Source organism: Saccopteryx leptura, chromosome 11 (assembly GCF_036850995.1).
Source record: "Saccopteryx leptura isolate mSacLep1 chromosome 11, mSacLep1_pri_phased_curated, whole genome shotgun sequence".
Taxonomy (NCBI): Eukaryota; Metazoa; Chordata; class Mammalia; order Chiroptera; family Emballonuridae; genus Saccopteryx; species Saccopteryx leptura.
Window position 1 is genome coordinate 79,893,470 of NC_089513.1, and position 27,303 is coordinate 79,920,772.

The 27,303-nt window shown below is 45.0% G+C and overlaps 9 protein-coding genes across 9 annotated transcripts; 3 read left to right on the forward strand and 6 right to left on the reverse strand.

Moving 5' to 3' along the window:
- Nucleotides 1-1,692: 1,692 nt before the first annotated feature.
- On the reverse strand, nucleotides 1,693-2,352 carry H1-1 (H1.1 linker histone, cluster member). The gene has a single exon (XM_066352722.1). The coding sequence runs from the start codon at nucleotides 2,350-2,352 to the stop codon at nucleotides 1,693-1,695; it is 660 nt and encodes a 219-aa protein (XP_066208819.1).
- A 3,886-nt stretch (nucleotides 2,353-6,238) lies between these two features.
- Nucleotides 6,239-6,574, forward strand: H4C1 (H4 clustered histone 1). The gene has a single exon (XM_066352884.1). It carries the CDS (start codon nucleotides 6,239-6,241, stop codon nucleotides 6,548-6,550), a length of 312 nt encoding a protein of 103 aa, XP_066208981.1. The 3' UTR covers nucleotides 6,551-6,574.
- Nucleotides 6,575-7,551: 977 nt separating this feature from the next.
- H4C2 (H4 clustered histone 2) lies at nucleotides 7,552-7,869 on the reverse strand. Its single transcript, XM_066353061.1, has one exon. The coding sequence runs from the start codon at nucleotides 7,861-7,863 to the stop codon at nucleotides 7,552-7,554; it is 312 nt and encodes a 103-aa protein (XP_066209158.1). The 5' UTR covers nucleotides 7,864-7,869.
- Nucleotides 7,870-10,660: 2,791 nt separating this feature from the next.
- Nucleotides 10,661-11,158, reverse strand: H3C2 (H3 clustered histone 2). The gene has a single exon (XM_066352717.1). It carries the CDS (start codon nucleotides 11,156-11,158, stop codon nucleotides 10,748-10,750), a length of 411 nt encoding a protein of 136 aa, XP_066208814.1. The 3' UTR covers nucleotides 10,661-10,747.
- A 1,059-nt stretch (nucleotides 11,159-12,217) lies between these two features.
- Nucleotides 12,218-12,618, reverse strand: LOC136382998 (histone H2A type 1). Its single transcript, XM_066352444.1, has one exon. It carries the CDS (start codon nucleotides 12,616-12,618, stop codon nucleotides 12,226-12,228), a length of 393 nt encoding a protein of 130 aa, XP_066208541.1. The 3' UTR covers nucleotides 12,218-12,225.
- Nucleotides 12,619-16,403: 3,785 nt separating this feature from the next.
- LOC136383127 (histone H2B type 1-B-like) lies at nucleotides 16,404-17,006 on the reverse strand. Its single transcript, XM_066352708.1, has one exon. It carries the CDS (start codon nucleotides 16,986-16,988, stop codon nucleotides 16,608-16,610), a length of 381 nt encoding a protein of 126 aa, XP_066208805.1. The 5' UTR covers nucleotides 16,989-17,006; the 3' UTR covers nucleotides 16,404-16,607.
- Nucleotides 17,007-17,275: 269 nt separating this feature from the next.
- LOC136382999 (histone H2A type 1) lies at nucleotides 17,276-17,668 on the forward strand. The gene has a single exon (XM_066352445.1). The coding sequence runs from the start codon at nucleotides 17,276-17,278 to the stop codon at nucleotides 17,666-17,668; it is 393 nt and encodes a 130-aa protein (XP_066208542.1).
- A 1,154-nt stretch (nucleotides 17,669-18,822) lies between these two features.
- On the forward strand, nucleotides 18,823-19,883 carry H3C3 (H3 clustered histone 3). Its single transcript, XM_066352608.1, has one exon. It carries the CDS (start codon nucleotides 18,873-18,875, stop codon nucleotides 19,281-19,283), a length of 411 nt encoding a protein of 136 aa, XP_066208705.1. The 5' UTR covers nucleotides 18,823-18,872; the 3' UTR covers nucleotides 19,284-19,883.
- Nucleotides 19,884-23,738: 3,855 nt separating this feature from the next.
- Nucleotides 23,739-26,116, reverse strand: H1-2 (H1.2 linker histone, cluster member). Its single transcript, XM_066352949.1, has one exon. It carries the CDS (start codon nucleotides 26,088-26,090, stop codon nucleotides 25,452-25,454), a length of 639 nt encoding a protein of 212 aa, XP_066209046.1. The 5' UTR covers nucleotides 26,091-26,116; the 3' UTR covers nucleotides 23,739-25,451.
- Nucleotides 26,117-27,303: the final 1,187 nt, after the last annotated feature.

A 27,303-nucleotide genomic window follows, 5' to 3' on the forward strand; every position in this document is an offset into this window, starting at 1 on the left:
GATGAGCGAGAAAGACAGACTGCCCAACGAGTCAGTGAACAATAGGTGTGAGTGGGAATTCTCAGAAGTGCGTATTCGAGTGGCCAATAAACCTAACGAAAGGAAGGGACAATGTGAAATGATTTTATACTCCATAGACTGGCAGAAATTAATGAGACCACACCTTGAAGGCTGGAGGGAGAGGAGACAGCTATTTTCAGGATAGGTCAGCACCAACCAACTGAAATTTAATGTGTACTCTAATCTAGCAATTTTATTGCTGGAACTCTTGTCTATTGGACCATGGTCAGCAGTGGTCAACGGAAGTGTCACTACTACTTATCAAGGGATGAAAACATTATGCTACTCTGGGTGCAGGACACGTTTTAAAAGGCGATTTAACTTGAAAGGATTTTCTCAAGGTTTTGTGAAAAGAGAAAGCAACATCCAGAAAAGTGCATGTAATATCACCATTTTGTAACTGAAAACACAAAACAAAACTATTGTGCAGCGGGTAGGTCTATGTTCCAGGGCAAATTCAGAGCAGAGCGTGAACATACAGTTTGGGGAAAGGGGACTTGGGTTGTGAAATGCCTGTATGCCAGCTCTTAGAGAATGGAGGGAGGGAGCTGTGGAAAACAATGGAAAAAAAAATAGAGCAATTGACTTATTAAACAATTTGTATGTGCTATATAAAAAGTCTTACAACTGAGCTGCATTGTGAGTAAAACCTGGCTCATCATGTACTGCTTTTTCTTGGATGTGAAAAAAGACACTATTACACCGTGAATCCCAGAATTAAACTTTCTAAAACTTGAAGGCACAATTCTGCACGTGTCCCCAAACTAATGTGATGCAGTGTGGGCCAGCAGGATAAAAAACGCCAAATTCAGTGAAATACGATCTAGCGAGGCAGAGAGTGGGAATTTCAAATATTATCCAATCAGGGCAGTTGTTTCTAGAAACAGAAAAACCGGGTAAGGGCTTTTGGGCTTTGGTTCTAAAAGCTCCATTGCAGCCCAGCTTCTTTGTCCTGACCACGGCTGGCAACTAGGGGACAACCAGCAAGTCCCATCAGGGGCCAAGCAAGCCAGGAGCGCCCTGCAGTCAGAGGTGCGCATGGGGGCCACCTGCTGGACAGAAACTGTCCACACTAATGACGCACCGCCACTCTGAGGGGACAGCTCTTCCGCTCCATCTGCAGAAGTCAATGTTGAGCCATGGATTTCACTGACCACCCTCAAGGCATTTCCCAATTTCAGGAAAGAGGGCTTCAACAATAGTGTCCCGGATTTTATCTCCGAGACCACCAGGGAAGTCCTGCATAGACAAGGGAACCCTTCCAACCTGGACCAGGGGTTCGATCGCCCCTAAGTGGTTTGGGGTGTGGGACTTCCAGGATACATATATCTATAAAAACCTCAAGGCAAACAAACAGGACGTGGTGTCCCCCAAACCTGGCTGCCCTTGAAATCACCCAGGAGACCAAAAACATTTCTATTAACTTGGGACTGATGCCCAGTGATAATTTTACTTTTTATCTGGGATTCTAGGGCTGAGAAGATCGCCTTAAAAGTACTCTGTGTATATGAGGGAGCTGAAAATTTACAACGAGCCAGAGGCCTGCGTACTCAGAAGCTCTTTCGGAAAAACACGTTGGTGGCTCTTAAAAGAGCCGTTGGGTTATTGGAGCCAAGTTCCAAACGGAGTCTTCTACTTCTTCTTGGGTGCTGCTTTCTTGGGCTTGGCAGCCGTCTTGGGCTTGGTCACCTTCCCCTTAGCGGCTTTGGGTTTCACCGCTTTGGCCGGGCTCTTGACTACTTTTTTGGGCTTCACAGCCTTAGGCTTCTTGGGGCTCTTGGAGGGCTTCTTGGTTACCGCAGGCTTCTTGACCTTCTTTGGAGTCTTGACAGCTTTCTTCGCAGCAGCGCCAGTAACCTTCTTGGATTTCTTAGAAGCGCCCGTCGCCTTGGGTTTGGCCGCCACCTTCGTGGTGCTAGGCTTGGTGGGCTCCCCGGAGGAGGAGGCCTTCTTGTTCAGCTTGAAGGAGCCCGAGGCGCCGGTGCCCTTGGTCTGCACCAGGGTGCCCTTGCTCACCAGGCTCTTGAGGCCCAGCTTGATGCGGCTGTTGTTCTTGTCCACGTCGTAGCCCGCGGCCGCCAGCGCCTTCTTGAGCGCAGCCAGCGAGACGCCGCTGCGCTCTTTGGAGGCGCCCACGGCTTTGGTGATGAGCTCGGACACGGGAGGGCCCGCAGGCTTCTTCCTGGCGGTTGCGGCCGCCGCCTTAGCGGGTTTTTTCGCTGCTTTCTTGCTGGCTGACGGCTTCTCGAGAGCCGTGGAGGCAGCGGGAGCCGGTGGCACGGTCTCAGACATGGCGAGATGGAGAAAAAACCAGAGAAGCGATAGGAACCGACAGGCAGGAGGAACACGCCGCGGGCCGCGCCGCCGCGTATTTATAAGGCCGGGGCCGCGCTGTGATTGGTGCGCATGTCGCCCCCTGTAGTCCCCGGGCGCGCCTGGTTCCTCAGCGGTTCCGAAAGGACCCCCTCCACCCCCCGGCCTGGATGGACTTCCCTGACCCTGCCGCGGGTCCAGGCTCCGGGACAGAAACACAAGACGGGGAAAAGCCGGACTCTATGGCCCATCAGTGCCGGAGGATGCTCCTTCTCCGGGGGGGTGAGGGGGGGAGGTGGGAGGGTCCGTTCGTCAATGAAGCACTCAGTGCGGAATACAAGGAATTTCACCTGAGACTTACCCTAAGGCAGCGTTGTTAGCGACACGCCTCTCTTGTCAGCAGTGTATTGGGGGGGGGGGGGGGCTGTCGAGAACGGCTGGGGAGAGAAAAGAGAAAGTGCGCTAAGGCCGGGTCTACGGGTTTAGGGACCAGTTCTCCTCCTGCCATTGCCTTTCCCGGCAACGCCGGAGAGCGACAGAACCGGTGTGTGCTGGTCCGAGGCATCGTTCACAGCACCAGACCTCGCCGACACCGAAAACAATCAAAAGGGGTTCCTGGGGAAAAAAACTTAATAGGCAAACAATTTCATGAATTCCGACTGATGTCTGTAGCTCAATGCCCTCCGTGATGTCAGGTGTCAACCTGACAATAGACACTGACGTTAACGACCCGGGTTCGATGTCGATAAGGTGTACAAAACTCGACCAAGCATCCGAGGCGTTAACGGGGACCCCGGTGACCACGGTTTCCCAACGAGCACTGGGCGGGAATGCAGGTGTCTTAAATTTGAAAGTGAAAGGGAACCCCCTGGGGTGACAGGGGACAGTTTTCTTTCTTTGCAGCTGTAAAAGCATTTAAAGACTAACACTAACAGGTCAACCGCCCCCCGGCGGCGGGAAACCAGGACAGTGACGTCTTTTTCCCGCGCGCGCCCTCAGTTCTCAAACAAGTCCGCCAGGCCTGGTAGGCTGGGCTTCTCTGGTTTCCCTAGCAATGCAAGAGCCTGTTTCCAGGTGGCGGCCACTAATGTCACGATCTCAAAGACATTTCCTCCGTCTTTCTCACTACTCTTTCCTACCATTTTCCAGAGAATCTATGTTTTTAAAAGGTACCACATAACTTCTAAGAATTTGGAAGAGGCCTGACCTGTGGTGGTGCAGTGGATAAAGTGTCGATCTGGAATGCTGAGGTTGCTGGTTCGAAACCCTGGGCTGGTTCGAAACCCTAGGCACAAATGGGAGTTGATGCTTCCTGCTACTCCCCTGCCCTTCTCTCTCTCTCTCTCTCTCTCTCTCTCTCTCTCTCTCTCTCTCTCCCCCACCTCTCTAAAATGAATAAATAAATTAAAAAAAAAAAAGAATTTGGAAGAGGATAATTAGGGCTATGTGTCTTAGCATAAAAGATAGTCAAGTATAATGACACAGGTATAAATCTTTCTCGACTGTTTTCCTACGTGATACCTTTTCGAAAAATAGACATCTTTTTATGGGGGGGGGGTAAACAAGGTATCTAATCAAATGCAACTTTTAAATCTGAAATACTGGGTTTAGAAGTTTCTTGTAGTACTAATGGTTTCTACTTGTGATTTCTTTGGGTTAACGAGCCTGAATATGCAAAAAAGAAATGCTGGGCCTGAATGGTTTCTTGACATAATGGACTAAACCAATCAAAATTGGAAACGGATCTACCTCATCCTAGTATAAAAGAGCAGCAGTAGCTTGCTTCAAGCTTAAAATAAATTTTTTTTTTTAATAACAAAATGAGGTCTTGATAAGTATCTCTTTAGGGTCCAGAATCCAATTTACTGGGCCGGCAAGCAGTGTACCTGGACTTGGTGCTGGCTCACCTCACCTTCACAGCCTTTTTGCACCTGGAATAATGTACCCTAGGCTTTAGGAAACGTGAGTTTCAGAAAACTTAAAAGTGTAAAGCTCAGAGCATAAACGCTCAACGAGAAAGTGCCTGATTACAGGGACTATTTCTTTGAAAGCTGCTGTGATTTACTCTGCTTGATAGTGTGTCATGTAGGTTTCAAAGAAGCCCTTCAGTCGATTTAAGCAATACAAAGGGACCTCGTTGTAAAAAGGTTACAGAAACTTATTACGATTTCGCATTATGTAGCAGGCAGTGTGAAAAGTATGTACACGGAAGTGGGGGCGGGGGGTAATATTCCCTTTATTTCCCCAATGTTGGTCAAATAAGTTTGTAAATATGATATATATGTTTGCTCGCTTGTGACTTATATTGGGTGTGGGGGACAGGCTATAAGCAGGCCAGGTCGTTATAGCCTAAGGTTTGGTTTTAGGACTACGCTTTTCCCCACACCCTTGACTGATTGTATGATCTGGGTGGTGCACTCTCATGAGGAATCCAATTATGCCTTGGATAAGTGACTTTGTATCAGAGACTTCCTTGTTTGTATATTGGATTAAGGGATTTTGGTTTTCTACACTATAAAGTGGGACAGACCAGGAGCTTACTCACTCAGTTCCTGCTATCACGATTGCAGGGGCCTCCCTGATCCCTTGCCCTTCATGGGAAAAGCTGGTTTTCTGCTTTTCCCTTGCCTTCTTTTGTGGCTTGCCTGTCTTGGTGAGACACCAATAAATAGGATGGCCTACCAAACTCCGACTCCGCCGTTTCTTTACCATCTGCCGGAATCCAATGGGAACCTGCATGGGCCAGGCGGCTGCTTTGATAGTGACAGCCATGGCTCCTGGCCTTACACCCACCAAGAACTAAAGAAATATACAGGATTGAAAAGCAGTGGTACTGTTGAAACCAATGCCTTTACTCTTATGAAAATAAAATGCTCAAAGTATTATGTTCAGGTTATGAAAATCGGATGGGGAGAAGAAAACGAAAGTAAATTTGAAGAGCCTAGAAAGAGGGCAGCAGTCAATGAAACTGCACTGTTCTTGGAAAGCAATCAGCTCCTGGAACGTTTTTCTTATCCAATCAGTACTCCATATGTTCTATAAATTCTAGTAACGCAGACGGGTGACATATTTGCTACGCTAACTATTGAGTGTTTGTAGGATTTAATTGCTCTAGCTCGAACCAAGCAGACGGCGCGCAAGTCCACGGGCGGGCGGGAAGGCCCCACGCAAGCAGCTGGCCACCAAGGCGGCCGGCAAGAGTACGCCCGCCGCGGGAGGCGTCAAGAAGCTGAGTAAACCAGTGGTTTAACATACTAGTCGTGTGTTTAAGAGTTAAAGCATGTGGATAGTCAAACTTTGCCAAGTTACACACTGTACAAATACCACATACCTGCTTTAATGCAACAACTGTTTTTTTTTTTCTTTTTACAAAGCTTCAACTGCTGTTCAGTTCTAAACACAGTACAAAGCCTCAGTGAATGTTTGAGGGGCATGAAAGAACTAGCATTCCAAATGTTAATGCAGCATCCTGAATAAAACAACTAAGAACCAGGTTTGTCATTTACTACGAACTGTAAAACTTTCATTTCTCCCTTGGATCCTGGTATTTTTATGATTACCAAAATGTAGTATGACACTTTCGTCCTATGTATTTCTCCTGCTTAGAATATTTTTTGGAGCAAGTTTACTTAGCCTAATTCCTCCAAGTAACAATAAAGCATAGGCTAAGGCCAATGCTCCTTCAGACTGGGACTTAACCACACCCCTCGGCGAGTTCCGGGCTCAGAGAGGGAAGAAGGGAGGGGGATTGCTTACGTCAAATTTCCCGCCAAGGAGGGGGGGGGGCGAGGAAGGAGGTAGATAGTATATAAGAATCAGCTCTCCCCTTCTTGCCACTTGTCCTTGGTTCTCAACTAGCAAAGCTATGTCAGGACGCGGCAAAGGCGGGAAGGGTCTCGGCAAAGGGGGCGCCAAGCGCCACCGTAAGGTGCTGCGCGACAACATCCAGGGCATCACCAAGCCCGCCATCCGGCGCCTGGCCCGGCGCGGCGGCGTCAAGCGCATCTCCGGGCTCATCTACGAGGAGACCCGCGGGGTGCTCAAAGTGTTCCTGGAGAACGTGATCCGGGACGCCGTCACCTACACGGAGCACGCCAAGCGCAAGACGGTCACGGCCATGGACGTGGTCTACGCGCTCAAGCGCCAGGGCCGCACCCTCTACGGCTTCGGCGGCTAAGTCATCTGTTCCTACCGCCCTAATCATTCATCCACCAAAGGCCCTTTTCAGGGCCGCCCACTTTCCCTCGGAAAGAGCTTTGCGCGGCTTCCGTACTCGTGGTTCTGCCATGGCCATGTTTTTCTTTAGCTTTAATGTCAGTGCGTTCTTAAACTTAAGCATAAGCTAACCGTGCTGATGGTTTTTTAACGACAGGTATCAGCCAGTCACCCACGGGTCCAGGGGCGACCGCGACCCCATTCTGTGAGGTATTGAGACTTAGGCGGGGAGCGGGAAGAGCAAACTTGCGGGATGGGTGTTCTCTGCAAACCCCCCTTAATGGAAGAAAAACTGGAGTCCCCAGATCTCTGGCGGGGAGTTCACCTGTCCTTTGTTCCCCCCTGCAATGGCACCATCCAGGGGTTGGTTATGACGAGCAATCTTGAGTGACGCGGTGCTCTTGAAGCACCGCCACGCTAGTTTAGACGGGTTTTTTAATAACTATTTTTTGTTACGAGTATGCGGGGGTACAGCCAAGATCGATTAAAATTCGGGCATTTCTAGCAAAACGTTATAAATTTCCTAGAGTAATTTGCCTTTGGACAAGTCACGGGTTCGACGCTGGTCTAAGTCGTCAGTTTGCACCCTCCAACTTTCTGAGACCCGACAGCCACATTGTATCCGTGGAGGAGCGCCCTCCTGCGGTCGCAAGATCTCAACTCTGCTGCTACCTGCTCTGAATCAAGTTGTGTACTTTTTAAAACCATGGATCGTTTACACACAATGTGGACGTCTTCAGATTGTAATTCCAGTCTGCAGTTCTTACTTATTTGCCATACTAAGTGCAAGCTTAACTCTGAGTTTTACGTGGCCATACAGAAAAAGCCCTTAATTTTATCTTTCATTACATTATTGACCTCACAAAATTCTTGCCAAAGTTTCAACAGCTCTTTCTGAGTAGTTGGGCGGCCCTGAAAAGGGCCTTTGATGAATGAACGACTAAGGCGGTGGAAACGGATTACTCAGCCACCGAAGCCGTAGAGGGTGCGGCCCTGGCGCTTGAGCGCGTAGACCACGTCCATGGCCGTGACCGTCTTGCGCTTGGCGTGCTCCGTGTAGGTGACGGCGTCCCGGATCACGTTCTCCAGGAACACTTTGAGCACCCCGCGGGTCTCCTCGTAGATGAGCCCGGAGATGCGCTTGACGCCGCCGCGCCGGGCCAAGCGTCGGATGGCGGGCTTGGTGATGCCCTGGATGTTGTCGCGCAGCACTTTGCGGTGGCGCTTGGCGCCCCCTTTGCCGAGACCCTTGCCTCCTTTACCACGGCCAGACATAATGAACAGCTGTTCTCCGAAACAACTGCCGGTACTGACTGCTGCAGCCTCTTAAATAGCAGCTAGGCGGACCTGTTTGAAACCGAAAGACCGGAAAAGGCGGGAAACTGTCCTGAGACCCCGCCCCTGCTGCTTCTAAAAGACAAATTCTAAGCTGGGCGTGTACACAAAAATTGAATTACTTCGTTTATCTTTTAACGTTTAAGGATTTATCCATCCCATGGATATTCTTGGATCACCTCTGCACTGGAACTGAAACAAATCCAAACCCCAGGAAACAAAGGAATTGGTAAATGTAATGCCTGGCACCTCTGCGTTGGGAATCTGTGAGCTGTTGCTCTCAAGCTGTGTTATAGGGTCACTTTGTTAAACTGAGTTTTGATGGCTTTATCCATAAAAAGGATAAATTCTTGGTAATAATTGAGTTATTGTAAGCAAAATGACTGGCTTATACTTTCTTGACAGTAAATTCCTATCGCCCCATCTACTGTTTTTAAAAACAAAATATTTATGATACAGGCAGGACTAAATCACACAAGGATTTCAAACCATTTCCAATATAACATCAGCAAGTACAGTGTGCTTTAATTTAAACAAATTGCGCACATTTCAGTAATAAAGGATTGCTGAGCAAAAGAATGTAATCGCCAGGGGCTAATGCCTGTTCTCCAGTGTTGGAGGGATCCTTGTAATTTTCCTGGGATTGGCGCATGAAATTCAAGTAAAGCTATTATAAACTCTGAAACAAGGAAAAGAAATTTTATGCAAATGAGTTGTAAAAAGGTAGTAAATCCTACACGTTTGCACTATTTTTGTAAAAAAAATGCTGAGGTAATACATCAGAGCATTAAGATATAAATGTTGTCCTAAGAAAACAGTACAGTGTTCAAAATAAAAGATGGTTTTTATTGTTAAAAGCACAAAATTCAACTGACTAAATTTGAAGATCTACTGCCTTATTAAGGTAGCATCCCATTTGCAATTAGAAGGGTGCTCCAAGAGGCTGTACAAAGTGGAAAGTTTTTGTTGGGACAAGGACGGAGTAACAGAACTATTAACAAAATAAATAAATAAATAAATAAATAGGAAAAGAAAAAGAAAAAAAAAGATGAGCCCAGACATATTTTTTTGAGGGAAGAGAATAGGAGGATTTTGATTAAGCTGGTCACTTCTTTTTTCTAAGGGGATGGAAAAGGCTCATGTGACTGATTTACCTTACTGGTGCTTGACCAGAAAATTCCAAACTAGTGTGTTAAAATTATATTTCTGTGAGAGGTGTAAACTGCAATTAGATCAGACATGAAATCTAGGTTTGGTATCTTGGGTTTATATCACTGGTAATGTCAATTTGGGCCTGTGGTTTCAGTCCTTTAACATTGTATTTACACTTATGACATATCAAGCACACTGTCCTAAACACCATTGATCAACTCAGCCAAATACCCAACCGGAAAATTTGAGATTATAAATATAAAATTTGGAAATTCAACCAAATGGACATGTCACCATTAGAACAACCGGAAAACAAACAAAAAAACCCCACACCTGTTTATGTAAAAAAAAAATTGCATTGATTTGTTAATGAAGGCACAGAACCCTAATCAATAAAAAAGTAGCAAATGCTAAGGAATTGTTAAAGCATTTTTTTTTTCTTCTTATTTTATTTTTCCTTTTAAATTAGATTTATTGGTTTGGGAGTTGCGGGGGTGGGGTCTGGAGGACACAGAGAGGGAGAAGTATTCGTCTGTGCCTTGACCAGGACTAAGAGACCAACACTCTATCCATTGCCTCACCACAGATCAAACTCCTTATTTTTATAGTTTCTTGAACCTAGTCTTAATGGGGACATCCTATGTAATTATAATATCCAAAACAAGTGGCTGAGATTGGCAAAATAATCTGAACTACACTACAGGCCTTATTCAGTCCTCACCAGTTTTTACATGCTCTCATTTGGGAACGTATGTGGATGGCCCTGTGCAATTTTACTTGACATATAGTCATGTAACCACCACCACAATGCATATGTAAAACTTCAACCATCACAAAGGAATTCTGTTACACCTTTATAATCAATTCACCCACCTATTCCCTGTCCTAGGGCATGGTATCCATCTCTAGTTTTGTCATTTTGAGAATAGCCACAAAAAAATGGACACTATTATCATTTGAAGGTGTTTCTGTTTTTTTTTTTTTCCTACTAAGCATTATGTCGTGAAGATTCAGTGCATTTACACCAGGATTCCCTTGTACAGAGATGGGTGATAATTTGTGTAATAAGCAGTTTAAATATACTAATTACTTTAGCAGTATTAAAAATAAACCTGTAAAGGCCCATCAAGTACAGGGTTTGTTTCTTCCTGCACCCAACCACACTGGCTTCTCTTCGAATATAATGTAAATATTATATTCAGCTAAGACCAGGAACCTAATACCCTTTTCACAGTCACATAAGTCACCTGTAGGTTTGCTTCAAGATTCAACGATATTACTCTGAAATGTACCAGGTATTTTTGAAATTCTTCTGGGTTTAATACTTGATTTATACCAGCTAAAATGTACAATTTTGAAAAAAGTTTTAGAAAGCCTAGACCGGTAGTTACTTATCAATAGAGCTTCATATATACTAAACGACCCTATTCAAAATCTTTTGTAGAAAACCGAGAACCCACAACCTATCCCCAAAGTATATATTTTAGTGGTAGTTTTGAGAAATCAGGGGACAATAAAGAGTGAAATACGCCGTAGTTTAAGATTGTCACAAATCCCGAATTTCTCTAAGGAAATAAATCCCACTTTGCCTGCAGCTCTTCTAACTGAAATCTTGGGTGGCTCTTAAAAGAGCCTTTGGGTTTTAGACTAAATCGAGTCACGTAAGCGGAATTTACGCCCTCTCCCCGCGGATGCGGCGCGCAAGCTGGATGTCTTTGGGCATAATGGTCACGCGCTTGGCGTGGATGGCGCACAGGTTGGTGTCCTCGAACAGCCCCACCAGGTACGCCTCGCACGCCTCCTGCAGCGCCATCACGGCCGAGCTCTGGAAGCGCAGGTCGGTCTTGAAGTCCTGCGCGATCTCGCGCACCAGGCGCTGGAAGGGCAGCTTGCGGATCAGCAGCTCGGTGGATTTCTGGTAGCGGCGGATCTCACGCAGGGCCACGGTACCGGGGCGGTAGCGGTGCGGTTTCTTGACGCCGCCGGTAGCAGGGGCGCTCTTGCGGGCCGCCTTGGTGGCCAGCTGCTTGCGCGGAGCCTTCCCACCCGTTGACTTGCGTGCGGTCTGCTTGGTACGAGCCATCCCCACAACCTCGAGACAGAGAGTCAGAAGAAGAATGAGGGAGGGCGCTCTTGACCGGTATATATAAGGCCAGTCCCGCTCTGATTGGCCCATATATTTGGCGATCAAGTTTCGCAATGAAGCTATTGGAAGCGGCGTCCAATTCATTATCGCTGGAGTCACCCTGGAGTTTACACTAGAAATTAACTTCTACTCACAGCTTTTCAACAGCGGTTAAGTGCTTCTTTCTCCCGTCTACTTGTCTTTATGGTGTTTCTGTACAATGTTCTCTGGCTTCTCTTCGAATATAATGTAAATATAATGATATAGCTTGTTTTCTAAATAAAAATTTTAAATTAAATTTGGCACCGGAAACTGGCTTTCTTTCATCTTTTTGAAAAAGCGCGCGCTGGATGGGATTGGCCAAGTAGTTTTTTAGCTTCATTCAAGTTTAGAAAGGCCAATTTCACCTCAGCTTTTTCATTTCTCTATTTAAACTTCTATATTTAAAAAGTCTTACAGGTTTTTTCTAAATGTGTATTTAACTCGATTTAACATGTGGTATTATAGCCACATTGATATTTTTCACTTGACTACGTTTTACAATTTCAACTGAGATTCGTGTAAAATGGGATTAAGGAAAAAACCTAAAACGTGTAAATGGCACAAAGGTAACTGCGCCTTTTTAAAGTCACGTTGCAACCTGTTAAATTGTGTAAGAACAGGACTGCGGGAATAGTATTGTTTTTCCGTTTACAATCGACTAGGGCCCAGAGAATGGGAGTTACAGCTGATGTGTCCTAAGAATTGTTCGTTTTCCTCGTGGTTTAATCCTGAGTTTGCAGCGTTGTTGGTTTTATTATCTCTGATGAAAGGAATCTCGAACAGTTTTAAGGCTAGTACTTGTTTTCGTTATTTGGTTTTCTAGGAGTGTTCGCACACTGACATCTACTGGCAGGTTGAGGGAAGTGAAGTTCAATTTCTCGTAATTACTACAGAATGGAAAAGGCAAGCCCTTTTAGTGCAAAGGTGGGTGGCTCTGAAAAGAGCCTTTGGTTTAAGACTGGAGAAGATGCCGAGGTCCCACCTCACTTGCCCTTGGCTTTGTGGTGGCTCTCGGTCTTCTTGGGCAGCAGCACGGCCTGGATGTTGGGCAGGACGCCGCCCTGCGCGATGGTCACTTTGCCCAGCAGCTTGTTGAGCTCCTCGTCGTTGCGGATGGCCAGCTGCAAGTGGCGCGGGATGATGCGCGTCTTCTTGTTGTCGCGGGCCGCGTTGCCAGCCAGCTCCAGGATCTCGGCTGTCAGGTACTCCAGCACGGCCGCCAGGTACACGGGCGCGCCGGCCCCGACCCGCTCGGCGTAGTTGCCCTTACGGAGCAGGCGGTGCACGCGGCCCACGGGGAACTGCAGCCCGGCCCGGGAGGACCGCGTCTTGGCCTTGGCTCGCGCCTTCCCGCCCTGCTTTCCACGTCCAGACATGACCTCTTGAAGAAAAGCAAGACACTTCCTTCAGAAAATGTAAGTGGAATGGAACTAAACTGAGAGCTACGGTCATATTTATACAAAACGGAGGTAAGCTGTAGGCAATACTCCATGAACCAATGGGAACTTCGAGTCTGCCTCCTTCATTTGCATACACGGGGAAGTATTTTTGTTTGCTTTAATGTAATCCGAGATAAATAACCTTTACTTTTATACTAATAATTGAATTATTGTTTTTCACTAAATACTTTCCTTCAAAGCAACCAGAAGCACGAATGATTGTTCTTATTGTCCTGGTATTTGGTTATTGATCCTTTTCTGGGATTGTGATTTAAGATTTTAGAAAGAATACAGGCAGGGCAAATTTTTAAATTGGTAGCATTGAAGAGGTACTTCTATGTGAGGCATCGATTTAACTATTTTAGAGCTCGGAAAATGGAAAGGAAAAAAATATAATCCTCCCGGTCGCCCACGTCTCTTTAAAGTACAGTATCTGAATGAAAAGTGAAAGGAGGAATGGGGTGATCCAGCCCCTGACCTAACACACCTAGCATGTTTCCATTTCATTCATTTCTTGAGTAGTAGGATGCCTCAGGGATCGCCTTGAAGGTATGTTGCCTGAGTACTCTGCTTATTTTAGAGACGGGAAAACTGAGTGACCCAGATTGGTTATTTACTCTGCCAACAATAACTGAGTTAAAGACACCAGGGACTCTGAATTCCTGGCTGGAAAAGGCTTTGCCAGTTATTTTTCAGTGTCATTCCCTGCCCTCCTACCCTCCTTTTCCCACTTGGGTACAGCACATAAGATGTTGGTTAATTCAGAAAATTTCTTCATACTCTATATTCTACTGCACCCCTGAGGTTAGAGGGCTTGAAACACTGAAATAAATATGATATATGTTTGCTCGCTTATAGTTTGCATTGGGTGTGTAAGCAGGCAGGGTCGATATAGCCTAAGGCTTAGTTTTAAGACTAAGCTTTCCCCCACACCCTTAACTGATTGCATGATGCAGGGTGGTGCACTCTCATGAGGAATCCCATTATGCCTCAGATAAGTGACTTTGTATCAGAGACTTAATTGTTTGTATATTGGATTAAAGGTTTTGATTTCTACACTATAAAGTGAAGCAGACCAGGAGCTTGCTCTCTAGGTTCCTGAGATTAGCATTAGAGAGGAGAGCAGAGAGTAGAGCAGAGAAACGCCACGTGGAGGAGGCCAGGAGAGGCAGCGAAGATGGCAGAATGCTGAAGGAGAAGCCAGTTTGTGCAGAGTTTGTGCAGAGAGAAGGAGATGGGGAACAGAGGTAAATAAGGCTGGTGAGCTAGAAACCTTTGATTCTAGGAAACTCAGATAAGTCAGTAGCTTTGTGAGCACTGAATAAGTGGGTTTTGGAGCCCAGTGTGTGTTTTTACTTGCCCGCCGGGTGCAAGCTAAGATTAAAGATGATGGCCCACCAGTTCTTGGCTCTGTTGTTTCTTTACCGACTGTCCAAATCTAATGTGAACCTGCATGGGCCAGGCTGCTGTGATGTTGGCCGCGGCTACTGGCTTTACACACACAATCTATTGTTTTTTGGTTATAGTAGCCTAAATGGACTAAGAAACAGTTTTTTATATTTAAAAAAATGAAGGTCAAGTAATAAAGGGCACTTACTTACTTTCCTTCAATGAAATACAGTCATGAAAATGATTATTAGGAACTCTCTTTATTAATCATAAATAAAAACAAAAAACATAACCTCACAAGCAATATCCATATGTTTGTATGTATAGATTTACAGAAAGTACATTTTTGGAAAATTGGTGGCCAAAATGTCCTGGATGATGGAATTATAATTGATTACTATTTATTAAAATTGTTTGTAGTGGTTACTATTTTAAAGTAATTGGCAGGTTTTATTTTTCAAGGACGTTAAATATATGTATACATTTAAGTGTATATATTACTTAGTGGGGATGAAAAGACAAGAAATACACGTGTTCCTGAAAGACACTGAAGACAGAATTGAGAAGTCTAGGTCTTTTCACCTGCCAAGAAATAGGAGTCAAAGCATTTCCTAAATCCTGTGCCTTTTCATCTATAATCATGTACAGTTTCTGGACCTCTTGTTACCTGTCCTTTAGTGGATCTTTGTTCTGTTTTCAGAATTCCAGCCAACCTCTCTCCAAATTAAAATTCTCCCAGTCCTCTTTATTGGATTCTAGGCACCCAGAACTCGGTCCACGGCAGACGGTCTACCTGTCTTCAGGTTATATTTGTTAGATAAGGAAGAAGGCAAAACTTTCAGTGACCGAAAGGAGAGCTGGGAATGTAGTCTAGCTCTAAAGAAACTGTGGGTGTTTATTGGGGAAAAGAGGTATATAAATCCTTCTGTAAGAACAAGATTCTCCAGGTTTGGTTAGCTTTTACTAAATGGTATTCTTGCTAAGTGTCAAAATGTACAATAGTATTTTGTAGATGCACCCTAAACGGAATGAGCTTGACCCGATCCCAACCAGTTCAGTTTAGCCAACTGCAAAGAAGAAATCAATATGTAATTGACCAAGTAAAAGTGATGAGTACACCTGCCTTTTGAGAGACAGAGGTTTGGATGTGAATGTCCTGTCCTTTATTTGCTGAAAGTAAACAAAACTAGCTAATGACAACCGTGTCTCGTTTTTTAATAAAACACTGCTAATGGTGAAACCCTTCCTTGCATTTGCTAACGCTCTGGTTTTTCTCTCATAATGATGGACTTGACCACTGGCCTTGTGTTCAAAGTTGATGCCTTGCTCACAATCAACTGGGGAGATTTACAGGCTTGTTTGTTTGTTTTCTGCTTTGTCCCTAATACCCATTGTAGATCCAGTCTACGCGTCTATTTTTTTTTTTCTTCTGAATTTCCCACTCACTTGTGAAATATCACCCAGGTTACAAAAATGTCTAGCTTTGAGTTTAGGAGGACTGGTGTTTGTTTTGAGTTTGTCAATTAAGAGTATAGTTTTAGGTGAAATATCAAATGTTAGAAAGAAATGAGAGAAAGATTGAAAGCGAGAAGAGGCAGATAGTTATAAAGGACAAGATGGGGTGAAAATAATTCCCTTGAGAGTATCATTTTAATAAGAAAAGAAACACTGTAATATTACTACCTAGACCTTCCCTGTTCAGGAAAAGAACACAAGAGTTAATGATACTTAAACTGTAGCCTTAATTCACTAACAAACGTAGTTTTTTTTCTTTTTTTCTGGGGGGGGGAGGTTTTGCAGGAATGTCTTTTTACAATCTAAAAAACAAATTGATTTTTGAGGCAAGTATTTTCATATTTTGCATATAATGAATTTCTCTCATAGTGGTGGGATCCCAACACTCTGACTCCTCTTTCAACAACGGGCTCTTCCTGTCTGTTTGGGATATTTTGGACTATCAGATTCTTAGAAAAAGGTTTCAAACAAAACTGACCACATCATCTCCATCATCCCCTCCCCCACCCCAGCTAGGTCAGCCACCAAGGAGGCGCCCGATGGGCAAAGGCGGGAATTTGAAATCCTTTGTCCCTCCTAGAGCTGGAGGCCATCCTACCTTTCTGGGAAAATCCCAGATCAAAGGCCCAAGGAATGCGCACGGCTTTCTGAGATGTGATAAAACTTCAAACGGGCTTTATATTGGCTTTTGTCATCAGTGAACAAACGGAAAGAGAAATTAAGGCAATCTTCAATTTACCTATATGCAAAGAACTGGAGGCATACCCCATATAGTTTGCAAGTAAACTTTAATGCATAACTACATGTTTAGGCGGTCACGGAACTTGCGTAAAAGGGTGAAATATAAAATTACCAACTCCTGGGTACCCAGCACTGCAGTGCCTTTTAGTAGACTTCTTAGCACTTAAGTCAACAGCAGACATGTATTTTTTTACGACTCAAAAATAGTAGTTTACAGCTTTCTCCAAACAAAGTGAGTGGCTCTGAAAAGAGCCTTTGGGTTTGACAGAATTTGAAGCACATTACTTGGCGCTGGTGTACTTGGTGACGGCCTTGGTGCCCTCGGACACGGCGTGCTTGGCTAGCTCCCCGGGCAGCAGCAGGCGCACGGCCGTCTGGATCTCCCGAGACGTGATGGTCGAGCGCTTGTTGTAATGCGCCAGGCGCGACGCCTCGCCCGCGATGCGCTCGAAGATGTCGTTGACGAAGGAGTTCATGATGCCCATGGCCTTGGATGAGATGCCGGTGTCGGGGTGCACCTGCTTCAGCACCTTGTACACGTAGATGGAATAGCTCTCTTTGCGGCTGCGCTTACGCTTCTTGCCATCTTTCTTCTGAGCCTTAGTGATGGCCTTCTTGGAGCCCTTCTTTGGGGCTGGAGCAGATTTAGAGGATTCAGGCATGGTTTCTCCTCAGATCTGTAAAACTGGAAATCAGTTTTATGTTGGAGAGCGCAGTACTCGCTCAGGTATATATATTTATCAGTATGTAAATGAGGAGTAAAAATTCTCTTTTTGATTGGGTGGTTCCTGGTTCCCGCCTAAAGGGAGGTTCCTATGCAAATAAGGAGTAGTTTACCCAATCCGGTGCTTTAGTCAAATTATCCTTCCAGTATCTATAAAAATGTTTCTTACCAGAGAAGCACGGAAACTTCTTCTGTACTTTTTCAGTTGTATAGACTAAGACTAATATGTCTGGGCGTGGAAAGCAGGGCGGTAAGGCGCGCGCTAAGGCCAAAACGCGGTCCTCGCGGGCCGGGCTGCAGTTCCCCGTGGGCCGCGTGCACCGCCTGCTCCGCAAGGGCAACTACGCCGAGCGGGTCGGGGCCGGCGCGCCCGTGTACCTGGCGGCGGTGCTGGAGTACCTGACAGCTGAGATCCTGGAGCTGGCGGGCAACGCGGCCCGCGACAACAAGAAGACGCGCATCATCCCGCGCCACTTGCAGCTGGCCATCCGCAACGACGAGGAGCTCAACAAGCTGCTGGGCAAAGTGACCATCGCGCAGGGCGGCGTCCTGCCCAATATCCAGGCCGTGCTGCTGCCCAAGAAGACCGAGAGCCACCACAAGGCCAAGGGCAAGTGAGGTGGGACCTCGGTATCTTCCCCAGTCTTAAACCAAGTCTTAAACCAAAGGCTCTTTTCAGAGCCACCCACCTTTGCACTAAAAGAGTTTGCCTTTTCCATTTTGTAGCCTCTACGGGAAAGTGATCTTTACTTTCCTCAACCTGTCAGTAGATGTCAGTGTGCGAACACTTTTGAAAACGAGGAAACTCCCAAGGAAAACAAGTGAGCATCATTCAAAAGCCGGTTCAGTCTTTCCATTAAGGTCATCAACGCTGTGGGCAGTCGGTTAAACTATGAGAAAAACTAAAAGATCAAGGGTTTGTCAAAGGTAAATATTGAAGTGCAAATTAGTGAACTCGGTGCAATAAAACCTCCTTTTAGTCTCTTAAGAATTGTTTTGCATCTTAACGGACACATCACGTGCAAATCGCCCTTTGCCCGGTCTGTTCGGGCCTAGTCTATTGTAAATAGGAAAACAAAGCATTCCCCGGGGTGAGGTCCTTAAGCAAGAGCTTAATAACACAGGATCCAGAGTGTTTTTTAAGAGGCACACAGTAATCTTCGTACCATTTACACGTTTTAAGCCTCATTTTACACACGTCTCCGTTAACGTTGTAAAATGTGGAGTTTATTAGCATGCTAGGTGGTGAAAAGTAAACGTTAATGTAGCTTTAATAGCAAATATGAATGTGGGTTAAATACGAAAAGCCTATAAGAACACTTAAATCTCGCAGTTTAAATAGGGAAGTGAAATTGACGCGAAATCGATCGACCTAAATTTGAATGAGGCTAAGAAATCACCTGGCCAATCACAGCCAGCGCGCGCCTTTTCAAAATGATCAAAGGAAACCATTTTAGGTGCCAAAATTCAAATTTTTTATCCAGCAAACAAGATATGCCATTGTAATGTGTACATTAAGCTCTGCGGAGAAAAGCCAAAAAACATTGTAAAGAAAAGGCGATAGAGGCGAGAAAAAATAAAAAGCGGTTTTTGAAAGGGTGAGTGGAGGGAGAGTTAAATTCTGGTCTCAACTCTCGGGAGGCTCCTGCGGTCAGGATGAATTCCGCTTCCAATACCTTCACTGAGAGCCTTGATGGGCAGCTGCTTGGTCCAATCAGAGCGAGACTGGCTTTGGCCCAATCAGAGCGGGACTGGCTCTATATATACGCTGATCGAAAGCAACTTAGTCGCTTTTCCAGTTCGGTTTTTTGGAGACCTTAGGATGGCTCGTACCAAGCAGACTGCGCGCAAGTCCACCGGCGGGAAGGCCCCGCGCAAGCAGCTGGCCACCAAGGCTGCCCGCAAGAGCGCCCCCGCCACCGGCGGCGTCAAGAAGCCTCACCGCTACCGGCCCGGCACCGTGGCTCTGCGTGAGATCCGCCGCTACCAGAAGTCCACCGAGTTGCTGATTCGTAAGCTGCCTTTCCAGCGCCTGGTGCGCGAGATCGCGCAGGACTTCAAGACCGACCTGCGCTTCCAGAGCTCGGCCGTGATGGCGCTGCAGGAGGCGTGCGAGGCGTACCTGGTGGGGCTGTTCGAGGACACCAATCTGTGCGCTATCCACGCTAAGCGCGTGACCATCATGCCCAAGGACATCCAGCTCGCGCGCCGCATCCGCGGGGAGAGGGCGTAAACCACCTCCTTTCTGTGAGCTTGAACCTTAAACCCAAAGGCTCTTTTCAGAGCCACCCAAAATTTCAGTTAAAAAGCTGTAATTTCACTTTATCCACACTACTTGACGTTATGATCAGAATATCAGTAAAGATTAAAATGGTCTGAATAACAGGATGTTAGGCCTAAATCACAGTTAGAATGAGGAACTACAAAGGTTGAATAAACACCCTGCCCCTAACAGTTGTATCCTGCCCCACCTAGATTGCTTAAGTTAACTTCCCGCCTTGTACTCAAAAGTACGTTTTTCAATCCCATATTTGGGCTGTTATGCTGTACAAGTATGAATTAGCCAATAGCTAACCGCCACGTCTGCTTCTGTATACTGCTTGCTTGCTGGGCTCTATATAAGGGGAAGGCTGTAAGCGCCGGCCCGGCTCTCTCATCTGCAGCTCTTCAGAGCAGTGTGTTCCCGTGACACACCGAGAGTCCGCCCCTGCGCAGGTAAAACTATTTTGGCCAATAAAGGAAGATCTTTGAAACCCCAAAAGTCTCTGATATTTGTTCATTTACCCAGTGAATGCAACACTTAACATAAAGATTTATTAGATACCTAACTTCAAGATTTTTTCGGTTTGCCACTAAATTTTGACATTGATTAATGTGCAGGTTCCAGACCCATAATAAAGCAAATTTATGGCATTAACCCCAATTTATGTCCCTAGAGTTTTCCCTCTTTAGCTCCCACCCCCATCTGTCTTTTGCATTCCTAGTGTTTACTACGTTTTTCTTCATTACCTTTTTTTATGGCCGTTAAACCCCCATCCTGCTGACAGCTTTCATATCTAAACTGTCTTTTGTTCATTCTAGGTGTAAAATGAAACAAACCATTGGTACTTGTATTTCTCTAATTTATTTCTCTTACAAAAATCTCCAGTTCCATCTATTCTGTCACAAATTAAATGTTCCTTTTTGCAGCACAGTATTCTATTGTGTAAATGTGCCACAGCTTTTTTACCCACTGATTCACCAGTGGGTCAGTTGGGCTGCTTCCAAATCCTTGCTACTGCAAAGCACACTGCAATGAACTAGGGGTGCACACACTCCCCCAAATTAGTGTTCAGGCCTTCCTAGACATATTCCCAGAAGTAGAATTGCTAGGTTGTAAGGCAGTTCCACTTTTTAAAAGATTTAGATATTTTTAATAATGTGTTTGAGTGATAACCCTTCTCTAAATTTAAGTAAAATTGCTTTAAGTTGCAATAGACCTTTCAATGTTACAGGTACACAATAACCACGTGTCTGCCCTAATGACGTACAATGCAGTTTTGCTATGCATCGGAAAGAGGCTGAAGTTAGGTGTTATTCAATAAATTTTCTCCAAATTATCTTTTTTTTTTTAGTGATCAGAAACATTTGTATGGATACCTCATTTTTTCCTGTTCAATTGAATTTAGATTGCAGCGTTTATGAATGTACATATTTGTATCGAGGCTTTTGACCACACAGTTATACTTGCTTTTAATCTACCCAATAAACTACAAGTAAATCTTTCTAACATTAGTGTAGTATGCACAAAATCCCCAGTAGTTCAAAAAACATTCAATTCTGTCTCCAGAACTTAGTACTAGTTTACATTATAGGATTGTAGCCCCTCTGGCAATAGAAACTAAACATCAGAGGTCCACTATATAAATTTATGTAGCAGGGAAGATAACATTGCCTATCACTAAAGTTCGATAGGATTTAAGATGCTGAAGGTGTCGACATAAATGTCCAAACTCTGGGGAAGTTTTATGAGGTTAAGCCCAAACTGACAACATATGCCAGACAGCAAGGTCTCAAATGATCTGGAAAATGACAGTCTTTCTTACCATTTCTTTTATGCATTTGAAATTAAGGAACATTACAAGGAGATGGTTACACTTTGGAAGGAGAGGTCTGATAGCGGGAATTCCCAAAGCGTGTTAACCTAGATGCACAAGGAAAATGGACAGCACTTGTCTAAAGTGAAGAAGCCCAGGAATCAAGACCCTTCAGGAAATATCTTTAATTTTAATATGTATAATGTTTCTACGGTTGCACTAACAGCCACAAGAAGAAAGTCATGAAACACCTGGTTAAACATTATAGAAATTGTTTAGCCTAAGCTCTGTAAGGCTTTGGGAAAAATAAATAACAAGACAGGAGAAATAGTAATAACATACAATGAGTGAGAGCCACAAGTATAGCTTCCACCCTAAACATCAAGATATCCTAGTAACATGTACTGTTCAGATGTTTTTCAGCTACGGTGACCAGACTAACTGAAACTGACAGTCCTGATTTAATGTGATTTTGATTTTCTGTGTGGCTCCAGCCCTCTATTCATTTTCATCCTGGCATGCCTCCTAAGCATTCTTCCTTCCCCAGGCTAGTCATGAATCCTTTGAGGCAGCCAGAAACAATAGCCAGGCCCTGGCTAAGGAAGACAATGTGTGGGTTTCTGTTAAACCGAAGGTAACACCATGGAATAAATTGTTTCATTTCCTGAGCCCTACAGCTGAATGATCCTCCCTGGCCACATCTTCATGAAACCAGAATGAAGGGCCCTGAAGCTGACCTCAGGACAAAATGATTTACTGACCTTGAACACTTGTGACCAGTCAGCAAGATCCACAATCCAAACCCCTTACTCATGATGACTCAGGATTTTTGTTCTGTAAAACCCTTGTCTGTAACTGTTGGGAAGCTGGGGTTTCTCCAAGTGCAATCTGCCAGTTCTCCAATATAGTGCCTGGTTCTTTCTCTGCACCACTGTTGTCTGTGTAGCTGCCTATCCGTAGCATCAGGTGGGCGAACTATGCTGGGTTACAAAGACTAAGATAAACATTTTACTAAAATGTCACATGCCTGGGGTGTGACTACCCACTATGACCTGCTCAGTTAGAAATTTGTGATTTACAGCAAAGTGTAGCAACTGTAGAGCTTCTCTCTCTTTTACCTATGTCCCCATTTATCAGTACAAAAATATTTATTTGAGTGTTAATTTCTTTTTAACTTTTTTAAATATAAAAAATATGGAGCAAATCAAGATTATCTGAGGCTTAAAGCTTATGCAACTTGGTGACTCTTTAAAAACTACGACACTAAATGACAATTATAAAACTAGATAGTAAATATTTATTTATAATGGGAAAATAAGTCAACTGTGGGTAAAAAGGGGTCCTACGGAAAGTAACCTCACAGGATGATCTAATGATAATATTTTCGATATATTGTGTTAACGTAATTACATTTTAAAATTTCACCTGTTTCTTTGCTCCTTATGGATATTAACAGTACTCATTAGAGATTAATTCACTCGTGCCCAGATTCCTTCAGTAACTGGGTATCTTCTATGTGTACTTTATGGACTACTGATCCTAAAAAAAATCTACAATGTCAGGTTGCCATTCCAACAGCAACAAAGAAGATAAAATAACTGGGGATAAAAGTTATAAGAAATGGGAAGATCCTTTGGAGAGAAGTACAAAATATTTGAACAAATGGGAAAACATGAAATGTTCTTGAATACAAAAACTCATCTCCTCAGTTTAATGTATAAAAATAACAATCCCAGCAAAACTACCAATAGGATGTTGAGGTTTTCTGAGTAGGTGGGAGGGGGAACATCTCAAAGTACATATAGAAAAGCAAAGTAAACAATCAAACAAAATATAGAATAATCAAAGAATTCTGGAAAAGTGTAATGAGAGGAAATTAACTCTATCAGCTTGCGAAGCCAGAAGCCAGGGCCGAGGACACCACAACAGCAGCCGCCTGGTCCACGCAGGTTCACATTGGATTTGGACAGTCGGTAAAGAAACAATGGAGCCAAAACCTGATAGGTCATTTTCTTTAATTCTAGCTTGCACCCGGCGGGCAAGTAAAAACACACACTGGGCTCCAAAACCCACTCACATTCAGTGCTCACAAAGCCACTGACTTATCCGAGTTTCCTAGAATCAAAGGTTTCTAGCTCACCAGCCTTATTCTCCTCAGTTCCCCATCTCCTTCCTTCTCCCTGTACAAACTCTGCACCAACTCTCTTCTCACTCAGCACTCCGCCATCTTGGCTGCTTCTCCTGGCCTCCTCCACGTGGCCTCCTTCTGCTCTCTGCTCTGCTCTCTCCTCTAATGATAATCTCAGGAACCAAGAGAGCAAGCTCTCGTTCTGCCCCCATTTTATAGTGTAGAAATCCAAACCTTCAATCCGATATACAAAATAGGGAAGTCTCTAATACAAAGTTACTTCTGAGGCATGATTGGATTGTACCACCCCACATCAAAAAGGGTAGGAAAGGCTTAATCCCAAAACCAAGCCCCAGGCTACAAGGATTCTGCCTGCCTTTAGCCCACCCCAACACACATTAATATCACCTGGGCGAAGGCCTCCTGGTGGGCAGCACCATCTTTAACAAAGTGAGCATAATGTATTTTATCTGCCCAACACAGCTATTAGTCATAACATGTTTATTTAACATTCAATTCTTTGCTTATCGACTGTGGGCCCTATATTCTCAGCATTGAAGACATTGTGAACAGTACTTTAAACGGTGTGATCTCACCTTACAAATGGCCTGAAAGATCAAACGAACAGTTTAGTAAACCAAAAATCGATCCACCTATCTATGGAATTTAGACTATGATAAAGGCAGCATCTCAAGTGGGGGTGGAGTAGGGAAGAAATAAGAACCAGAAATGAGTTAGTATATGGTCTTGGGGAAAAAACTACCTGTATATATGTATATATCCATATGAATTATATAAAAATATCTATACATTCATACATTAAAAATTATCCATATACTCATATCCACAACTTTACACTAAAATATAGAGGGCTCAATTATTTTAAATATATAATTAGCAAAACAAAATAACTGAAGAAACCATGGGACAACTCTTCTTGTGTGTTCTGTTCTCAAAAAAAGGAAAGTCTTTACAAAGAAAATGAAGATTAACCTCTATCAATCCAGTAGGGTGGTGCAGGGAGGATCAACTCTGGTCACCGCTTCTAATGCAAGAATTAACTCCACACCAGCCCCGTCTTCGGCGCAATAGGTGAAGAACTGAGCTGCAAACCTACTGCTGCAAACCCTGTCTTTGGAACTCGTCTCGAGAAAAGACCTGTGTTCACCAGAATGAAAACAGGCCGCTGGACTTTATTCTGGCGAAAAGCTGTGAATATAAAAGAATCCAGATGGCATTGTCAATGAAAACTAAAGCCCTGTTGACATCACCTTCACTCAGACACTGACACATACCCAGAAGTTTAAAGATGTTTTCCTTCTCTATGCAAAAAAACCACATTTGGATTGCACACAATAAAGACCGGGGGGAGGGGGTCGTCCTTTTAAAGCATCTTCAGTTTTTAGATGTCTAAAAGGATAAAAACAGCCTGACAGGACAAAATGGAGGCGAAAAGTTGTTTTTGATGCGCTCATACCCGTCATATCTATGTTCGAAGTTAACGGTGTGAGGAACAGAAAGACCCCGGTGGAGCTGAATCCCGGGTGGCAGCCCTGCCTCAAGCGCCTTTTGTCGCCAAAATGGGAAAGAAAAGAACGCGCTAAAAAGGAACCGCGCCCCATCCTCCCAGGGCGGATGCCAACAAACGCCCTCAGGGTACAGCAGCCTGACTTATGTAAACACGATAAGGGTTCGAAAGCCAATACATTCCTACGCTTAGCGAGAAGAGCAAATTCAACTCAACACAACACAAATGAGATAGGACGGGCCAATGTCCAATAAATCCACGATGAAAATCAAGGGCTGGAGGGGTGCGCCAACCCGCGAGCAGGCGGGACGTTCGAATGACTTCCTAAGCCTATTCTGGAGACTAGGAAATTGATGGTATTTAGGGGTGGGGCTGCGGAAGGCACTTCCTCGCAGCTGAACACAAGCCCCGCGGGACAAACCGTAGATGGGGCCCGGGTTGTGTTCTCGCCGCAAGCCGTCTTTCCAGGGGAATGGTCTCTAGACAGCATTCACCTCACAGCAGCTCCCACTGAATCCCTTTTCCAAGAGGCCTGCTTTGTAGACTCTACCTAAGAAACTAACCAGAGAAACAGGACAAGTCGGGTAACAGTGCACAGCTCTTTCTTGGAGATAAATGGTGGCTCTGAAAAGAGCCGTTTTGGGTTTTTAGAAGCAGACACTCGGCAATCTACTTCTTTTTGGGTGCAGCCTTTTTGGGCTTGGCAACCTTGGGTTTGGCGGCCTTAGGTTTCACAGCCTTCGCTGCGCTCTTGGCGACCTTCTTGGGCTTAGCGGCCTTAGCTCTTTTTGGGCTCTTTGCCACCTTTTTGGTCACAGCAGCAGCCGGCTTCTTCGCTTTCTTTGGGGTCTTCTTGGCGCTCTTCTTGGGGGTAGCCGACCCTGCAGGCTTCTTGGCTTTCTTAGTCGCCCCAGCAGCCTTCTTGGGTTTGGCCGCGCCCACCTTCTTGGCCTTGGGCTTGGCCTCCCCGGAGGCCGCCTTCTTGTTCAGCTTGAAGGAGCCCGAGGCGCCGGTGCCCTTGGTCTGCACCAGGGTGCCCTTGCTCACCAGGCTCTTGAGGCCCAACTTGATGCGGCTGTTGTTCTTGTCCACGTCGTAGCCCGCGGCCGCCAGCGCCTTCTTGAGCGCAGCCAGCGAGACGCCACTGCGCTCTTTGGAGGCGCCCACGGCTTTGGTGATGAGCTCAGATACCGGCGGCCCCGAAGCCTTGCGGCGAACCCCAGCCGACTTCTTGGCCGTCTTCTTCTTGACTGGGGTCTTCTCCGCAGGGGGCGCGGCAGCGGGCGCAGCAGGAGCGGTCTCCGACATATTGGCGATCTGGAACTTGGAAACAAGTGGCGAACCGCCGATGGAGCTGTGCTGGCGGCTGCCGTATATATAGAGTGCAGCCGTGCTCTGATTGGTGCTCCCGCCGCCTCCTGGCTGGCAGTCTCTGAGCCGCCGCTTGTGCCCAAGTTGTGTTTGTTCCAGTTCACAAAAGGGGCAAAATATCAAAATGCCCCGCACCAATCCGCCCGGATTTTGTCGGGAAAGAATCCGAGAAGCCTCAGGCTTCGTGCTCTGCATTTATTTTCCCCGTAAATGCAAAGACACCACGTCCAGGAGTCCCCAACTCCCCCAACTCCGAGGGAAGTCCAAGGCAGTCAGAGACCACTTTCTGTTTTTCTTCTAAATTACTTGTTCTCTCCTTTGCCCCAGAAAGTTCTTGTTCCCAGGGTTTGTTGGGTACATGTTTGCCTTCGTTGTGGGACAAAAAGAAAGTGGTTTCCACTTAAATATTTACTATAATTCTGTTTCTTCGCAAGGGAAGTAACACAGGTCCTCTGTGAATTCTGTGTACAGACCCATAGGAACTGGGGACTGGGACCGGGTTCTGGGCCAACCCAAAGCAGTCAGGGAGATATGGGAGGGGGCTTAGAAGTTCCGTAGGGGTCCTGGGTGGTAGCGGGTTAGAGAATTAAATCTTTGATTTGAACAAATTGAAACTCTTCATCAAATCCCTGTTTTCATAGACAGGGGCGGGGCACACTTTTTACTTTCCTAAGGCAAAAATTTAGGCTGGTTTTAAAAAGCTCTCAGGTTCCCCTCTGCGTTCTGCAAGGCAGGGGGTATGACCCTCCAGAATAGGAATAATAAGGGAAGAAGGAAGACCCACTATGTCTAAGAAGTGCCCCAAAAGACTTGGTAGCGAGGGACATGGAGACGTTTTGTTTTCAAAGAAAGCAAGCATTTATTTATTTATTTTTGTATGCCGCAATAAAGAGGTAAATTCCAGCACATGAAAATTCTAGGTTTCTTCCAGTAACAACATCTAACACATGGCATGATATAGAACGACACCCTCTAAGTGGTAACTGAAAGATATAGACAGAAATAAAGCTACTGTCTTTAATAAGAGACACTTTGACTTAAGAGATGAGCTATAGATTTGAAACAAAAAAAAAATGGATGACAAAATTTTTAAAATGCTGGGAAAGTACTAGACATATAAATTATTATACCATTTTTTTGTATTGGTGAG

Bases quoted from the DNA above. Each gene is read 5' to 3' on its own strand.
- H1-1 (XM_066352722.1), bottom strand. From the start codon at position 2,352: ATGTCTGAGACCGTGCCACCGGCTCCCGCTGCCTCCACGGCTCTCGAG.
- H4C1 (XM_066352884.1), top strand. From the start codon at position 6,239: ATGTCAGGACGCGGCAAAGGCGGGAAGGGTCTCGGCAAAGGGGGCGCC.
- H4C2 (XM_066353061.1), bottom strand. From the start codon at position 7,863: ATGTCTGGCCGTGGTAAAGGAGGCAAGGGTCTCGGCAAAGGGGGCGCC.
- H3C2 (XM_066352717.1), bottom strand. From the start codon at position 11,158: ATGGCTCGTACCAAGCAGACCGCACGCAAGTCAACGGGTGGGAAGGCT.
- LOC136382998 (XM_066352444.1), bottom strand. From the start codon at position 12,618: ATGTCTGGACGTGGAAAGCAGGGCGGGAAGGCGCGAGCCAAGGCCAAG.
- LOC136383127 (XM_066352708.1), bottom strand. From the start codon at position 16,988: ATGCCTGAATCCTCTAAATCTGCTCCAGCCCCAAAGAAGGGCTCCAAG.
- LOC136382999 (XM_066352445.1), top strand. From the start codon at position 17,276: ATGTCTGGGCGTGGAAAGCAGGGCGGTAAGGCGCGCGCTAAGGCCAAA.
- H3C3 (XM_066352608.1), top strand. From the start codon at position 18,873: ATGGCTCGTACCAAGCAGACTGCGCGCAAGTCCACCGGCGGGAAGGCC.
- H1-2 (XM_066352949.1), bottom strand. From the start codon at position 26,090: ATGTCGGAGACCGCTCCTGCTGCGCCCGCTGCCGCGCCCCCTGCGGAG.